General features: G+C 35.5%; 1 protein-coding gene across 3 annotated transcripts in view; it reads left to right on the top strand.

Moving 5' to 3' along the window:
* The window catches only part of LOC126838176 (DNA-directed RNA polymerases I, II, and III subunit RPABC3), a 37,721-nt gene that overhangs the window by 16,289 nt on the left and 2,013 nt on the right, over nucleotides 1–19,419 (top strand). For all 3 annotated transcript variants that reach the window (XM_050572353.1, XM_050572372.1, XM_050572363.1), the window contains exons 2-3: nucleotides 4,363–4,446; nucleotides 9,691–9,877. In XM_050572353.1, coding sequence (XP_050428310.1) covers nucleotides 4,363–4,446; nucleotides 9,691–9,877 — 271 coding nt within the window. The remainder of the gene's footprint in view (nucleotides 1–4,362; nucleotides 4,447–9,690; nucleotides 9,878–19,419) is intronic.

Here is a 19,419-nt window from a genome sequence, read left to right as displayed (position 1 = left end):
ATATATTATATTTAACTATAACAATATGTGTGCACTCCACATAGCAGTAGAGTGTGTGTGTGTGTGTGTGTGTGTATTGTATTACTCATCGACTCATCGACGGTATTAAAACTTGCGCATTGTTATTGGGTTTTTATTTTTAATAATAATAATTAGATTGCGGTGGTGTGTGTGTGTGTATTATAATAGAAGTAATCTTGCGATTCCTGGTAATCTCTTATGTGTATTTTTATTAGACACGCAAAACGCTCGCGGTCATTACTGAACTTACAGGTTCACCGCGCTTGTGTTTCTATGTACAGCAGCAGCAGCAGCAGCAGCAGTATAGTAGGTACTAGGTTTAATACTATGAAAAGAGCTAGTGCATAATAATATATAATATTGTCTGCTGCGTTCAAATCGTTCTTCGAGACTTGTATCTTAGTTTTATGTTTTGTGTTCACAAGAATAAACTAACACAAGCGGGGCCGGTGGCGGTCGAGTTTGATGTGCGCGTTTCTGTTTAAGCTGCCATCTGTTTCTTTAAACCCACTGATATTTTAACATGTTATGCATTTAATACCAAAATAATTACTAATTACTATTAAGATATTATTGCCGTAAGACATTGGCGCCGTGTAGTTACACTGACGGCGATTAAGTTGACTAAATTTGCTAAAAAAAAAATACTGTTGTACGGTTAATGCGTTAGATGGTAATAAATGGTACTAAAAAAATATATTTTTTATGATCGATTTTCAACAGGTTTTTTCGTTATACGCGTTAAAAAACATTCTGCACACGGTGTAATTATTGTTTGTTTAAATATACTATAAGATTAGACGATTGTAAACAATTGTCCATATTATTTTAGCATACCTTTTATACACTGGATTGAATAAAACTCCGTTTTGAGATAATATTTTAAACGATATTACACAATAAAAAATTGTAGTTTGCAAAAATAATTTAAAAAATACTACTTGGCGCCTTTTAATTATACGCCTACGTTAAAAAAAAAAAAAAAAAAACTGGAACAAATACATTTTTTCTAACTTTTATGTTGGTACTAAGATTGCGAATTTGTTTGTAACTACATCTGCGTACAAACTACAAAACCCATATAGTGTTTTTTTATACGCACGGGAAGTGTATTATATTATTGATATATACATGCGATTTTACTTGTGATAATAAACACAAACATGTGTTGTACACATATGAAAACACGTCAGTTGGAATAAAATGATTTTGTATAATATCATCATTATGGGAAATGTCAGGACGTGGACGGTTTACCCTTTATTTGTCTCTTGGTAAGATGAGAGTTATCTCCGAATGCGATCCGTATAAAAATATTATGTATTTTCAATGCTCACAAGGAGTTACGCTGTTATTGTATAGGTATTATACATATATATGTATTATATACAACAAAAACAACCATTTACCACCGCCATAGTTGTGGTTGAATTTAAAAATTGGCAGTAATATAAGCAATTTTTTTTAAAATCTTTTAAGTATCGCCGACAATTATTATTTTAAACAATCTTGTTCTTGTCAATTCGTCAGCTATTACAGACATTTTTGACTCTTTTAACAAATATAGCTTGACACGATTTGGTAATTGACCGAGACAACTCTCTTAGTGTTATTTGAGGTTTTACTCAGAGGTAAAGCATCCATGCTGTGGTCGAAGAGCAAGTGGTTAATAGAGTATAGCATTTTAAGTAATTAGAAAGACCATCAATGAGGTGTGAAAGTGACTAGGCGGTTACATGGATAGAACTCATAGTATGAAAAATGAGAGATGGTAGATTGATTGAGATGGTTTGGATTTTTTGAAAGAAATAGAAGGAAAATAAAATATCTTTACTATCAACAATAATCACTGTTGGTCTAATCAACTCCTTATCGAGTCCAATAAAACACATAAGACAGTTTGAGGGTAGAGAGTCTCGGAGAGACGGATATCATAAATAATATTGCGGATATGTGAAATAATGTTGAAGAGTAGAATTTTTGAATTTTTGTAGAGGGGAAAAATGTTGGCAGGTCGGCGCCATTTGCATGGAATGAGGTGAAGAAGATGACATGTTTTGTAATAATAATTAATTGGTTTAAATTTGTTCGATAATTTTCAAAACTAGTAGTCTAATTATGTAACTGTGCAAATGTTGGGTATAATATTAATTTTCAAAAATTTGTATTTATACACATATTGTGCGAAATTAGGCAAAATTTATGTTGATGATTTTTATAGTTTTTTTTTTTTTTTTTAAACCTTGCTGGTAATGTCGCCATGTTGGAAAGCTTCGGCGATCCTCATTTGCATTTGCACATATGGGCCACACCTGTGTGCACGATTATCACATTTTTTTGTTACACTTTTATGCATATATATATATTATATATATACAGAGATCAGCACTAGCAGTTTTTTTTTCGGCCGTAAACTAAAATTAAAAAATGAGGAGTTGTGGACTAGTTAGTACTTTACCTAAAATTAAGTAAATCGCTCTACATTTAAAGCTGAAAAATACTCCCAAAGGGTCCTCCTTTCCCCTTATGTATGGTTTTGTTTATCTTTGACCGTTTAGTATTCACTATACTTTCTTTACAACCGAGAGAATGTGTAGACTCGCGTTAAATGACCCGAAACCAAAAATCGAATGGCTTTTGATTGACTTTATTCTACGAGTTGCCCTTTTCGCTTTATTCGGGCTAATAAGGGTCCTATTCTTTTCTAGTAAGAGTAAATCGGCATTTGCTTGCCTACTCGCCCCCCAATCTTGTTGTTATACATTGTAGCTTTTTAAAATCGCTCTTATTATAAAATCTTAATGTTTTCTTATTTGACATGTTATTATTTTCAAATGCCACCGTCAAAATTAATTTGTGCAGTTTTCAGTAATAAAACGATGTTAGATGGGTAGAGATAAACGCAATAGACTATTTTATACTATACAATACAGTGCAGTCTATGTTCTATTTGTGTTATTCTGTTTAATATAATGACTCGGCGATGGTTTCGGTTAGATTGTCAGAATAAATAATTACAATAATATACTGGCTGCCGTTCACCTTGTCAGTGACCGTAAATTTTGTTTTGCTCAAGGTGTGTATTTTTTTTTTTAGCCTGCTTTATGATCTTCTTAAAACTGGACTTTACTGTTTTTTCTAAAAATGTCCTAAGACAGCTGTTGTGGTGTTGTACGGCGAGAGAGTGGAGTAGTAGTAGGCCAATCAATTGAGATTATACCGTTTTGTACCGCGATAACCTATAGTCGAAATCGCTGGTGTTTTTCATATAATATTTATTATTTTCCTTAACAAGTTCACTGCCGTGGAATTTTTATATTTTTCGCCCTGACCCATCTTAGACCTATCGCGTTGGAAAGCATGATAATAACAACATATTCTAATACAAGTGAGTTGTTTACATAATCCAGTGTTTATGGGTTTGAAAAAGTAAACAGAAACAATCTTAATAACGCCCTACTATATATAATATGTCGGGAGATGTAGATTGGAAAAAAAATATATATATATGAAATAATAATATGCATAAATGGTAAGACAAATTGTGAACTCTAGTTTAACCAGTCTAATAGTCTAAATACTATATTTTATTCATGAGTTGGTTAGGTTGCATAACAAATAATGTTTTCTCCGTTTCAAGTGTGTTTTTGTGTCATCGGTATCCGTTTACATACCATAATATATAATATGAATTAATATTAGCTTGATATGTGCAAAACTAAAAAATACTCCTTAAACCGTTGTATGTTATTTCACCGTATGTCGTTGATGTGTCTCTGCTATAGCTTCATTTTTGTGATTTTTACGATTTTGTTGTTTTCAATATTACTTTAATAAAAACGTGATTAATTACAGCAAGATCCGATATTGTTTTTTAAGTGTCTACGGACACTACAGAAGATTTATAGTCGACCAGTACCAATGAAAGACGATGAACACGGTCTGATAAAAAAAAAATATATTAATTACTCGCGAAGGGAAGGCCCACGTTAACGAACCGATTGAACAATTTAACTAGAGTTTTATTTTTAAATTAAGATTTCTGACAAAAATTGCTTTTACCAAACTCGTGTACCTACTCCTGATGATATAATCTTATTTTAAGTAATAATTACAGCATTATGTCCTAAGACTGTTGGATTGTCCAAAATGTATTAAATAGGTGTGTTATTGACATTGTAATTATTGTTAGATTTGAGTACACCAAAATATTAAGGTCGTACTTAAAAATCATAGATTTTGTAACTATCACAATGTAGGTCGCGCATGACGCGCGTAGGCTGTGTGTTTTTCGAGTGTATCGTTAATGTATATTGTGTGTATTTTGTTTTTTCGTTACAGTGAGCCGATTGCATTGCGAGAGCGAATCGTTCAAAATGGAACTGATCCTGGACATAAACTCGTGGATCTATCCGATGGATTTGGGTGAGTGTTATTGGATTATAATAACTACTTTCTCTTTTTTCTGCGTTTATCGCCGGACCGAAAAACAAACTTTTCTGGTGCGCGCGCGCGCGCGCTCTCGTCCCGACACACATGCGGACGCGGGCGGCAGTCGAAGCGCCTAAGCGAATTATACTCCTACGCCGTGCCAGCAGCCGCAGCCGCCGTATATTTGGCGAATCGTGAATGCGTGCGCGTGTAAAACGCGAGAGGCTCCGATTGGGTTGACATTGCCACAAAGCAAAGCTTTCTATACACAACATCCGTTAATTCGTGTGTGTGTGTGTGTTTTTTTTTCTTCTTCAAATCCGACTCCCCCGTCTGCTAGCGCGTCAAACGTATTTGTCCAACGTGCGTTATTTACACGTAAAATAATAATTTAACGCATAGTGCACGTACAACAAGTACAAGTACATGTTTTATACAGGCGAGCGAGCGAGCGCGCGCGCGCGCGATACGTCGCGCCGCTTCTCCTCCTCGTCGTCGTCGTCGCAGTAATTATTGTTATTTGTTATTATTGCAATGTAATATATAATATTATTTGGTCGTTTATCTTCAGTAATAATTTCGTCGACTGCTCGGCGGCGCACGACTAGTAGTCACGCGCACGCAATATGACACAACGCAGCCGCGATCCACGCATTGTGTCACGATACATTGTATACTTAGGAAAATCTCTTTACCGAACACATTTTATAACGTCTTATATAAATATTATACTGTAAATAATTAATCAATCTGTTTTTTTGGCCAAACGAAATTGGATTTTGGCGCCAGCGTCGGCCTAAGTATGAGGTTTCGTTTTTTTTTTTTTTTTTTTTATCAAACGGACTTAACGCCAAACCGTCGTGCGATTTTTGTATTTCCGCCGCTCCGAGCCAACGTTTTATCCTGGAAAACATAAAAACGGTAAAAATGTCAATAAAATAATTCTATTAATGTAAAATATATTATTACTATCATTCGACGGGTACTGTCGAATAATGACGTATTGCAAGTGTCACAGATACGTTAAAAAAAAAAAAAGATAAATATAAGTTCAAATCGAATATTCTTAACACAGTGATTACTTGTAATTGAATATATGTATAGTTGATAAGGATATTTTTTAGCACACTACAAGTATATAGTTTATAAGTGTTGCAGTGTCACAAGTTTTAATCCGCCCAACGCGAAAAATTAACAATATTGTTGCGTTTTTCTGGTTATAATTAAATAATTCAGTTGCATATTAAAACAAAACAAAAAAATGATATTTTTCAACAAAATTGGCAGTTATGAATTTTAAGGGAAAAAAATGATAACCTTCAGACTGTGTCGCGTTGGTCTACAAATCCGATGATTTTGTTAACGAACAAAAAACTATAATTACCACGTTACAAAAATTAATATCGTTTTTTAGGTTCGGTTCGGTTTACTGTTTTTTTTATTTTCCAAATACCTGTCGATTGTATATGCTTTTGCAAGAAACATAATATTCTCCAATTTAAATGTGTTTTTTTTTTTTACTATCGTTAGTTAGGTTTTTCTAGATAGTTATTATAATAGTTTTATGCCAAATTACACGACTACGATTGGCAAAAAAAACAATATCATCCAAGGTTGCCACCGTCAGCTGGTGCCACACCATCGCATCGATTAGCTCCTTCCCCTACTTGTCCCCCCGAAAGCACTGCCCCGTCCCCCCGCGCGACGACCCACGCACCACTCGGCCACTCGACGCAGCGCCGCTGCGGCGGCGGCGGCGTCGTGACGCAACACCGAGCATAGTGTGTCAGGCCTCTCCGCGCCGGTCCGGCGGACGGATCGACCGCCGCCCCCCCTCCCGCCGGACCCCTTGCGCGCTCGTTTTCAGTGTCTACGCCGCCGCCGCCACCGCCCCTACCCCGCTCCTATCGCGATTTTTTTTTTTGTTAGTCCTCTCGCCGCCGTTGTTTTTTCAATGCCAAGGTTAAACGACTGGACGCCGCGGCTCAGTGCCAAGGTTGTGTATAGGACGTTCCGCGCGCGCGCGTTTCTCACCGCCAGTCCGGCGGCGGCGGTGGCTTCCCCATTGCCCGTCCTAACGGCGATGGTGGTCACATAATCGCGTGGCCGCCGGTGACTAAGACGGAGAACGGAGAATGCCCGTCGTCTGCTGTGGTGGTTGTTCACGTCAGAATGGAGAGAAAGAGTTCGAAGGAAAGGAAAGGAAAGAAAAAAAAAAAAGTAAAACTGCCAGTCCGTTAAATTTGTGCAATGACGGGAAACGGTGGAGGAATATAATATTGTGTGTACGCTTGCAATAATAATATAAAATACGTTGCAAGCACACATATTATGCGTACCTACATTATGTGAATAAATTGTTGTGTATACTTTATAGCAATGTGTTCAAACATGTTGTGTGCGTCACCTTGTCATGTTTTTATTCCAATATTGTTAAAATAAAATCCGACGGATGCGTACGAGTGGTTTTTTTTTTTTTTTGTATACCGAATTGAATAAACAACTTGGTAAAAGTTTCTAACCGAGCTCTGAGTATTGATCCGCTTTGAAAAAAAAAAACAATTAATTCAATAAACCGTAGCCGGAGCAAGAACAACCGACGAAAACAATAATTATAGTCGGTTTTATTTACATAATATCTCAATAATAGCTGTTATGTAATTGAATTTGTATCCAACTCGCTCGTTTTAGCGCCGTTTAATTATTTTGGTATATTTTTTTTTTGTTGTGTTGTAAAATGTAAAATCCGTTTTTAATTCTCTAACATATCAACTAAAGAGAGTATGTAGAAGTGTATTCGAATGTTTTTTAATGCAAGTAAATAGTTGTACGTTAACTGACAATGCGGCTAAAGATTTAATTATATATTTTTATCTCGTGTACTGTGTTTTTTTATTTATAAATGTACTGGACTGACGGACCGAAATTGTATTACATCGTATATGTAGTTTGACTGCGGTTGTGTTTTGCTGAATTGAGTGATATGAAACATTTTTTTACAATTTTTTTTTATATAACATTTTGGTTATCTACTTTTCTAAATCTATGTAATATGTTTTGCCAAGTCAAGAAAAACGATGCAACTTTTTAGTAAACAGAAATATAACATGATACACATTTAAATTTTGCAAAAATTAAAAAAATATATATTATTTTCCATTCAAGTACATTATCAGAATTTCCGAATTGGTTTTAGGACTTGATACGATCTATTATGATTGACAAAGAATTGTCATACGTCGAAATAAGGTGGGAAAATCAGAGCCAAAGTAAATACAATTATCATCAAGAGTAAAATCTGAATCACTAGCACATATTGACATTGTCCGTGTATAATTCGACACCTTATACACAAATTAATATAAAAAGGTATCAAGTTCATTTTGATAAATATATAATATTATGTTTTGTGTGTTGTATCAACGTCCTACTCTGGTTAGGTTAAGCAAGATGATACGGCCAGACACGGTTGTTGGACATGTTAACGCTAAGTACACACAAGAATTTAATTTCCCTCCCCCTCCCTTTTAATGCGGTATTTTTAATAAAAAATCAAACATTTTAATTAGATTGTATTTTTTTTTTAATTTGCATTATTATATCTCAACAGCTTGGTAAAATTGTAGTTTTATTTTGCAATAATCGTGAACGGTTTTCCTGACAATCGTACAATATGTACTTGCAATCTTAAGATAAGTACACTATTTTCTTGGTACGAATTCTGCAATGATTTCTGTTGTTTAATAAAACATTCTATTTTTATGAATTTTCTTACAGTTTTCGGTGAAACTATATTAAATTTGTTGGTACACGATTATTTTATGACTTTTAAATAACATTATTATATAGTATTACACATTATATGATATTGTTTTGCGCGAATTTTGAGCGCATCGAATAAAACCGGTTTTTATTTTTTTAATGGCGGTACACACAGGTCCATATATATATCCAGAAACAGATACAAAATAATATTATACACTCGCGTCAGTATAACGGGCACTTAAGGATTTAAAAAATAGTGTCATTAGTGTTCGAAAAATCACTGCTCTCAGTCAATAACACAATATTTTATGTATTTTAAGATGTTTTTTTGTGATGTTGTTATTTACTATAATATTTTAGCACGATTCGATGGAAAAAAATATGATTCATAAGTGAACACAATTACTCTCTCTTTTTTTGAGAAAAATAATAACAATATATACATGTGTGTGTGTGTGTTGTTGATTTTTGTAACAACGTGTCGAATAATGATTTGGATTTTAAAACCACAAGTCTACGTCCTAATTCTTTTGCGGTTATTTTCCAACAGAAAATCGGTTTTTTTAAATGAGTAATCAAAAAATCTGCTGACTATAGTTTGAATACCTTCTCAAAACGTTTACTGTTTATATATTTGTTTGTGCCAGCTGCTGTATTCAGCTTTCTAACCATCTTAGTGGATCGGAGTCTTGACCCCTTTTTGCCTTTGAATTTTAAAACTAAAAAATTATCGGTAAATTCTTTTTTCAAAATATATACACATAATGTATTTGCTGGCCCGACAGATTTTTGTAGTCGATATTAAAAAATGACCACTTCTATGATTTCCTATAGTTGAAAATCTTATAATACTTGCCAATTATATATATTTTTTTTTTGTAATTTATCCGTCGCGTCGCCAGTAAAAATACATTGAAAGTATTATGTTTGACTTGCTCTGCTGTAAAAAAAAATTAAATTATTCTCATCGTCAAAATTTCATAATTTAGTCACTATTATTGTTGCTATTGTAGCAAATAAAAAAATGCTCTACCAATAAAGGCCCTAAACAAAAGCATTTTTTTTTGCACTTCCAAAGTTAATCTGACGTTTTTAATGTTAATCTATTACAACCTCCAAACTCTGATGACAAATCTCCACCGATGACTATTGGCGGCCTCCTCGACCAACTCTTCTTACTCGCTACGGTGCTGATTGTTTTTACTTTTATCGTTCCCTCAGCGAAAACGCAATAGCAAATCTTAGCAGCAAATCGAACCGGTTTTTTTCATTTTTTAACATCCTATTTTGTACGTGCATGCGCGTGCGTGGGTATCGACGTGGACCGGTTTTCGGGTAATTGGCCAATTCCGACCTGGGAAATAAACTTGTGTTTATTTTTTTTTTCCAAGCGCAAGAAAACAATTATTATTTTTCCAAAACGGATGTTCGCCTTTAATATAAATAATATATTGTAAGTGTGTGATGTTGCAGGTGATAAATTCCGCCTGGTTTTGGCCACAACTCTGCGCGAAGACGGTCAGCCGGACGCCGGCGAATGGAACCCCGTGGAAATGGAACAGAACGGTTGCAGGGCCGACAGTTTCGAGTACGTGATGTACGGTAAGATTTACCGTATCGAAGGCGAAGACACAGCAAAGGAATCCCACAAGAACAAACTGTAAGTCTTGTAGTACTACTTGTAATGTCTACCAAAAAGCCAGACAACATTTTGACTACTTAGGACTCGGGTCCGATTTCCGGTCTGCAAAGACATACCGAGTTCCAAAGGCAACTCTACTGGGTTATGTAAGAAACAGATTTTTGATATTTTGCTTTTTTTATTTATGTGTAAAATAAAATTGGGTTTTAATTTAGAAAAAAAAAATTGCAAATTTAAATTAGACCATCTTGTGTAGTCTAAATTTTGTCTGGCCTTTTTTCGGTCTAAAATAAACCAAAATGGCTTTTACTTGTAGAAAAAAACTGTTTATATTAAAAATAATACCTCGAAGCTTATACAAATTATACAAACGGTAAATTAAGAAGTGACATGGTCGAAATTAATTAAAGCCTCTTTTTCCCCTTAAATATTGCCTAGTATAGAAAACTCCTTTAAAAATGACCGCATGCAATATCCCCTCAAGCCACAACGGTATAGACAATTCTGTGATATCTATTTGCACGGCCGTCTTAGGCTAATATTGGTAGGGACCCTTGGGTACCCTTTAAGAAATGGAACAACATGTTTCAAAGGTGACGTTGCCAGAGTTTCCAGTAGAACGACTTTTATTTATTTAAAAAACCAGAAATATGATACATGTCTGCGCCCTATTTCACTGTCATCATTAAAATGATTCTGTTCACAAGCTAATTGCTTTACTTTTCTCACATAAAATAAACTTCCATCCAGCGTTTAAAAAGACAAGACATTTTAATCATTTTTTCTTAATACCGACAAAAAACGGTGGTTATTTCACATTGTCTAGAGGCTTTATATAACCGAGCCGAGTTTATTAATTTAACTCCCCTGAAAAATAAACCTGGTTACATAACTGATACTTGGGGTCTATGCAGGGAAAAATACATAGTTGGGGATGACTAAATAAATACATAGTTGCTTTAACTAAACATTTAGTTGGCCAAAATCTTTAACTCCCATAAAAAATTAGTAACTGTGTGTGTATGCAATATAATTGTAATATGTAAGTATATGCATATGTACGAATAATAGTATAATGTTATGCGTTCAAAATTCAAGAAAAACAAGATAAGTATGCTGTATGGTATGGTGTTTTACCTATTATTAATGTGGCCATGACTGTGTTTGTCGTGGATAATGGTACAGAGTACACAAATACATATTTTATAATAACACATATTAGGAGGTCTTATGTCGGAGGCGTTTTTCCATACTACTTAGTTTTTTTTTTTTGGAAAGGATTATAAATTATATTTTTTTCCTACCTAACCGAAATGAATAAATGGATATAAATCTTATGGCGATGTCGGCACACGTTTGATAAACGCAACGCCATCTGTTGTCGATCATTGGCGTTCGAGGAGTTGCCGGCCGACGATACCAGATGGCGTGATCAAGATCAAGATGTATCAAGATCATATTATTCTGTCGTGTGGGTCTGGGAACCCCGCTGTGTTAACTTGTTATTGCATTTCGATTTTTTTTTTTATCGACAGATCAGAGTGAACACAGCTGGTGGTATCTCAGCCTCATCGCAGAGCAAACACTACGGGATACCACCTCGCCGAATAGAAAATAGCATAATATAATAATTAACTGTAATGTGTTATTTAATAGTGTATAGTTTTAAGTAGACTTGTGCGCTAGTCTCCTCTGTCTAGAAATTGTATCGGATTCGGTTATTATAGATGTTGACGGCAATTAATATTGTAGATAATATATTTTTAAAAAAAAACTCAACACTTATTTAAAACATTTATCATGCCTTAAAATACTATCCAAGGTGTGTATGGCCATAACGGTTTTCGTTATGATTGCAAAGTACCTTCTTGAGATATATCTCTCTAAATGACTCACAATAGTCTACCAAGTGTTTATTTGCATAAACACTTGGTAGACTACCTTGGGTGTTTAAGTGTATCCAAAAAAAACCTTAGCCTGGACTGTTGTGGCTATTTGTCCACTCTGGTGTTTATGTCGTCTCGAAAAAGTTGGCGAGGTAATTAAAAAATTGCGTATACACTTACATATGTAACATACTACACTAACATGTAATACCAGTATTGTTTACCGGTTAGGTAAATCGGATAAAAAGGTACATTGGTTTTAATCGCTTAAATAACAGTTTATCGATCATTTAACGCCGCACGGACCACGTGATTTATTTTAAATGCAAATAAACTATCCGTATCATTATGTATATTATTATTATGTACAATTAAAAGGACTTTGATATTATGTTTGTCGGATAAAACCGTAATATTATTACCGTGATAGTATCAAAGCATAATATTATAGTAATATATGACTTAACAACGTTGTCTGCATGTGGACTGTGTAGTGCGTTATATAATTAATTGTACACTTGAATCAATAAAAGCCAGCAGCCTGTCCTTTGTGGAAAAAACTTAACCGAGTTTCTATAAACGCCACGTACAGTGTACATATTTTACAATACACATTGTATAAAAAACACATTAGATTTTCTATTTCATAAAACATTTGTTGTGTTAATTTCCCCCACCTCCTCCCTTGAGTTTGTTTGTGCAGTCTGTCTGTCGCCACATTTAACATGTCCTATAACGTCGTAGCGTTACCGTTTTTTTGTTTCTTCTTCTTCAAAGTAAGTTGTCCATAAAAAGGCGCAAATGCACAAGTGGGTGTGTAGAAAAACAAACGTCGATAAAGTGCTATGGATTTTTTACATTTAGATTTTGATTGTAATAACATTTCTAAGATTTTCAAGTGGCTTAAATAGTGTTTTTCGGATTCCCGTCATTAGTTTAGATACAACATGTAATATACCAGATATAGGCTGTTTTTGTTTACACTGAAAGTGACCGTTCTGCATTTATCCGTTCTGTGATTATTTGGCGCAAAAATTCCCTTTTGTCTTTTGTCCAATATATGTATTTTTCTGTTCTTACAAACCTTGGTTACACATTTTAACTATTGTGTCAGGATCTATCGGATGTTTTCTTAATTTCTGTTGTTTTCAACGAAATAAATGTCGTTTTGTAACCCACACAAGACAACACAAACCGTTGCACAACGACACGTCCAGAATAGAGTTTAAGACGTCCCAGAGGAGGGCGTTGTGTGTAGGCAATTCAGAGGCTCCGGTGTACTGCAGTGCAACCGGATATAAGTGTGGGCCTTGTAAACGGAAACCTAACCTAAGCTAAATGCTAACCGTTCCTTTTCCGTTGGTTTCGCTAAACCACACACTCGGTGTGTTATATTAACATAATAATAAAAATATTATAGTGTCGCGTTGGCGTCCTCTCTATCTGTCTGTCTCTTGTGTACGCTCATTTTCAGACCTTGGCCGATTACTATCAGTCGGATAGGTGCTTTAAGCATATATATATATTTGAAATGTTACTTGGCTAAAAACGTGTGCAAGTCAAACGGGCAATGTTCGATTTGCCGCACAACCGTTGTTGTATTATGCCCCGGCGTGTACCAGCTTAAGGCACTCGACTGTGCCAATAAAGAGAGATAGAGAGAGAGAGAGAGACGGGACAAAAGGGAAGAAACAGAGAATGGGCAGGGGGGGGGGTGCTGTTAAGGGCCAAGTCACGTGGCACGAAACCCCAAGTACGAACTGGGTCAGTGGTGCATTGCGGCGAGTCTACTTATACGTTGTCGTATCACCCTCCCTATTTTATTTTTGCTACGCCTTAAAAATCGTTTCTAATACTTTTTTTTACCTCAACCCCAACTCTCTTTCTCCGTCTTACACACACACAAGGTGTAGGAAAGGTGACTACACTATGTGTGCACTATATTAATCGAATAATGGATGTATACGCATCGCAGTCGTCGCATACTTTAACCCTTGTGCCAACTGGGCCACGTCCGTTTCGATTAGGAGGACACATGTCTGTATTGATAGCACAAATGTGTAGCCCGTTGCCAACTTGTCCGGCATAGGTCGAACCTAATTTAAGCGCCGCTCGGTGTGCATGTGTCCCGATTTGGTCTCGATTGAAAAATAATTCTCCTATTGTTGTTATTGCAAATTCTTCAACACCGAAAATTTGTATAATAACAATAAATATAGTTGATAATTAGTGTTCGTTTGAACTGTTGTGTTTTTCTTACCTTTTCTACACACAATCCGGGCGTTTCCCCGAATCAGAGACGATGATGACCCCTTAGACTCGGCGTGTAAAGATCACAAAGTCTGTTGAAATCGATACGCGGCATCTTATCTCGGTATAGGTATAGGTATGTGTAATTTCACACAGTACACACCGTTTGTATAGGAGGCCGCAATACGGACAAACGGCGCGTAGGTGACATCGTTGAATATTATCATGTTGATTGTGTGATTTATCGCATATGATTATATTTTGTACATTTTTCTGGCACGGTTTAATGTACGATTAATCATCGCGGTATAGCGTGGACTTTGTTTTATTTTAATCTATATTATGATGATGATGATGATGTTAACACCATTTGGTCTTTGTCCGTTATCGATCCGGCGCTGAGAAATACATGGCCGACTTTTTTATCATCAAATATTTAAGACTTTGTGTAAATAATTCATTATTGTAACCTAACCGAGAAACGTTTTTAAATTTTCTTCTATCTAAAACACCCAAAAGCCTCTTTAACGCGGGAGGTTAGACTTTTCCGATTGTCAACGACGCCACTTCTTACGTACGCTAATTGCGTACTTGGCGCGTTAATTGCGAATTTCATCGGCGCGCCCAATTAAAAATGTCGACACAAAAGCGCTTCGCGTTTCCGCCAATTATTTTTACCCGTTGCGGTAGTGCCAAAAAGCCAGCCGCGACGCCGCCGCCGTTTTTCGGTATGCGTCGGTAGCAGCGACTACCATATCTTTATCGCAGGTATAGTAGAGGTATCTGTGTGTTATCATAGGGCGGCCGGACGACGTGGTGGAAACGGAAGAGAGTTTAGTGGAACAACGGCGGCGGCCGTTATGTAAAGGACGCGCGAGACGCGAAAAAACGTCGCGCTGCCGTCTGTGGATGCATCGCGCGCGCCGCCGACGATACGCGTTATTGGCCGCCGTCGCCGCTGCACATACGCACGCACTCGGCCGTCGACGGCGGTGTGTGCGCGCATTGTGCAACGTTGTGGTGGCCCGGCAACACGGGCCGTCGCCGCTGCTTTGGCGCCCACCACAGTTTCGCCGCCTTACCACAGTACTAGTTGTAGTAGTAGTAGTAGTCGTTCGACGGACCGCCAGTCGGTGTTAAGCGGTACGCGCGTTCGTGTATTATTGTGTATATAACTAGTTAGTCTCGCGTGTGCATTTCAATAATTGCCGTTGTGTCGATGATTCGTCGTCAAGCCCGAAACTCGCGTGCGCCTGTTCAACGCGGCCGGCCATCCACAGCTTCGGCCGACTTCTTGAGTTGCACACACACGGTGCTCGAAGACCGTACCAGAAGTGTTTTTGACATGGACAAACGCGCGATGGTCTCCCGGACGTCGTTTAAGCATATTTCAAATCATGTAAATGCACTATCTGGTACGACACTTCGGCGCCTTCTTTGCCTCACTTTCTTCTATACGTTTAAGCAACGTGTGTGCCCATCTTAATATATTGTATTATGCTACTGTCGGGTGTCTGAATGTGTAAAACCGGTTAACTTAGATACCGAACAGAAGCTGCTGCTGCCAGCTGCGTTCGGTGTTATTTTTGTCCTTGGATTACGTTTGTTTACTAGCCAAGTTATTTTAAAACAAAAACAACCAATGATATTTGCAATTACTTAAAATCTTTGTGAATTTTCTTAATTAGACGGTCGATTTAGTCAGTACATAATTTATTGCTTCATCTTCCAACTGGGTCGGTCTATTTTTATAATAGGGCAGCCACTTTGTGTGTGTGTCGTAAGTACGTTTACAAGTTCACATTGTTTGTTGTCCGTGATATTATTATTTTCGTACATTTAGCCCAATACTCTCTTATCGATCAATATGATGATGCGTTTCTTCTAGGCGTTTACTAATGCGGTATGGAGTTTATGTGCTTTATATCTAATTGTACGTATGTATGTATGTGTGTGTGTGTGTGTATGACTTTAATATAGTCTAAAACGCTGTTGCGATATCGCCATTGTTGTTGTTGTTGTATATTTGTACCTAAATAGATATTGGTTTTGTTGATGTGAATCATTTTCTCTCAATGTTATTGTAAGTGTATACGCTATTAAAATGTGTAGGCAAACAACTCCCTAGACCTGTTTATGTATTTTGTGTGTTGTATGTAAAATATCCAATTGCAGCGTTGAACTTATTTTGAAAGTCAACAGTAAAAACCTAAGAGGAGGAGATAATCGTTTCCAATAGGTGGACGTTACATCGTTTTGTAACCCTTAATTTTACCTAATTATAATATATATTATATCAGTAAACTAGCGAATCTGTATAAGTGTTAATTAATGTCTGTGATGTATATTCAGACATCCAAATCTCAATGTAAGTGCATGCACACAATTACATAATAACTACATACATGGCCGTTCCACTGATGGATTCGATTATGTAAACCCCACTGCTTTACACTTGTAATAGGTCTACCCAATAGTTTTTTTATTTTCGTTTTGCTTTTGTTACTAAGTATAGTTATTATAATATATTATATTTGTTTTTAAGTTGTTATTTTTACATGTGTATTATATTATATATTATTATTATTGTACTTATTAATTATAAACAAAAATCAGGTACTGCACAATATAATGTATTACTTTATTTTAATTTTTTTATTATGATCTATTATAACTTGTTATTTAATTTTAACATTATATTGAATATTGTGGTTTGCATGAATATGTATGTAGGGCGTTCTCGGTTACTAAATCCTCGTGGAACTCGTCTATCTTCTTGGTAAATAAAATAAAATCCAACATAATATTTAATTGGATTTATAATTGAACTTTCTTTTTTTTTTGCTCTTATTACTTGACGTTTAAATTGGCATATCGGTGTTAACATATTATATTAATAATAATATGTATGCTGTTGTCGTTCGCCCCGTGTTATCGACACACATAATATAATCCCAAGAAATTCAATGGCGATTTTTATCAACAGCAACGTGTCGTCGTCGGGTCCCCGTTTCCGCATTCTTGGCGATAAGAAGACAACAGTGGGTAAAAGGCCAGTAATCTTTAGCTGATAATATTATACTCACTTCACAGGTGTAGTATCGTTTCTCTCTCTGTCCCCCCGGGATAGGTTAGGGCACCAAAAAGGGGGGGTGGGATTGCCAGGTCTCGGTTTTTTTTTGTAATTTGTTTGTTTTTTTAAAAGAAAGCCTTCTTGTTACAATTATTGCCATCGGCGGTCATCAGACGGGGGTCATCGTTTAAAAAATATATATATATATAAAAACCGTAGTGTATAATAATATGGGCGACGGTATAAAAGCGACACGACGGCGACGACCAGCATAATATTATATATCAATTATAATAACGCATGTACGCCTCGACTACGGCGGTTATTACTACTGTGTGTATGTTTTTTTAATAATGAACAATTTATTACCATTTGACGACGACGGCGGTTAAAGGAGGTATATAATGTGTGTGCGGGCAGAAAGGTCGACCTACGGTTTAACATTAATAATAATTATCATCGTTGTCCTTTTGAATTATTGTCTAAGACCTCGGCGTTTGCCACCTATTCGGCCAGGCGCATTCCATCCACGTGATTCCATCGATTAGACATTATTATTATTATTGTTATATTATATTAGATAATAGTAGTATAGTATAAATTATAACATGGCTTTATCTTGGCACACGATTTACTACATTCCTGCCTACATTAACCGCACAAATATCTTGGTATCATAATAGTGTCATATTATGACACTTGAATGGCATTGTCATAATTTTTTTTTTTGTATAAAACACAAGTTGTTTTAAATTATGCGAATGGAAAAAAAATGCTACTCACTTTACCAATTTTTTTTCTTATAGCTTTGATACGGTACCAAAAGACTAATTGGTTAACGTCGTTTATCCAAATCTATGCAAAGTGGTGTGCAACTGTTGTATTTGATCTGTTTAGTTGGTATTTATGAAAATAATAAGTTTTCGCTCAACGAATGATGGATGATTTTTCCAAAAAGGGAAAAGTAATATTTAATTCAATTATAATTGTCCAGCTTATTATTGTTGTGTGGTTAACTAATGTTGAAATACTAAAAATGTTTTTAAAATTAGAGTAAATATTACAATCTATAAAAAACTTGTGGTTACTTAAGTTTGTCTTACCTTTATTGAAATGTTAAAAAGAGTGAAATAATCTGTTTGTTTTTGTACAAACATTGTATGCCAAAAACACCAAACTATTTGCTACCAGATAAGTGTCAAAAGTTAAATTAAGTCCATTTCTTTTCTACAAAAGCGAGAAACATAGTCTAAATAACTAAATTCTTTATGTATTCAAAGTTTGATTGAATTATGTACATAAAGGCATTTAAGCATACTTTGGAAAATCTATAGTCGTCATTTGTTTGAAATAAGTGAAAACATAAAAATAGTTTTAAAAAAAAAACATTTGTTTACAAAATGTACACATTGCCTATTGGCTTTTTTGTCGTTTCTTGTCAATTATATAGGTATTTTGGCCATCCTTTTAATTATTTTATGCGGGTGACTTAGTATTATCATATTCAAGTGCAAGACGATAGCATGTAGAGTTGTATAATCATTGGAGTTTACCAAACATTGTTAGGCTTATAACGCACATAGCGGTGTACAATATTAATTAAATCTGATAGATAAATATGTACTAGGCCTAAATGCTGCCTCCATCAAATTTCAAAAACTTCTAAATAATATGCCCAACGACACGGTAGACAATGCTATAGATAGTATGCATATATTTTATGGATTTGATTGATTTTTAAATGTAAATCTGGTGTACCTCTGACAAACCCTCGTTGCTCACACTGTATGCATTATAATTATTTCAAACATATAACAGCAATATAAATATATGTGCTATCACCGTTCAAGGTTTAAGTATACACCTAGCAAGGTCGGATGATATTGAAACCGATATTGTACACTGTCCTTTGCATACCCAACTACCGAAGGTGATCCAAAAACTTTATCAAGTCGACCACTGGTGCAAAACGCTGCAATCGTTGAGATACATATTTGTATAACGTTCAATATGAACGCCTTCTTATAATAAACACACACACACACTCTCTCTAAAAAACATCACATACAATATCCTTGTTAGGAAAATGCCAGATTCTTTTTATCGTTGAAGTGCATACGTTATGCCAGTAGACCTTATAAGTATATAGTATATATAATATATAGCTTATGTACTTATAAGGTAAGCTCAGATAGTAATTGAAATATTATTCTCTGGACTAAAAAACATGGCCGCCTTGTTTTATAATCCATGTTTTTTATTTTTTTAATTAGCTTAGACAATTTCTTTGATGGCTCGAATCTAAAATTCTGTTTGAAACGATGTGTTAAAATCAATTTTGCATAGTCTAT

This window comes from Adelges cooleyi, unplaced genomic scaffold (genome assembly GCF_023614345.1).
Source record: "Adelges cooleyi isolate 19-005CV unplaced genomic scaffold, UGA_ACOO_1.1 ACOO_flye_CR_arks_rails_tigmint_CR_PRNA_108, whole genome shotgun sequence".
Classification (NCBI taxonomy): domain Eukaryota; kingdom Metazoa; phylum Arthropoda; class Insecta; order Hemiptera; family Adelgidae; genus Adelges; species Adelges cooleyi.
This window is presented reverse-complemented; position numbering and strand designations above follow the sequence as displayed.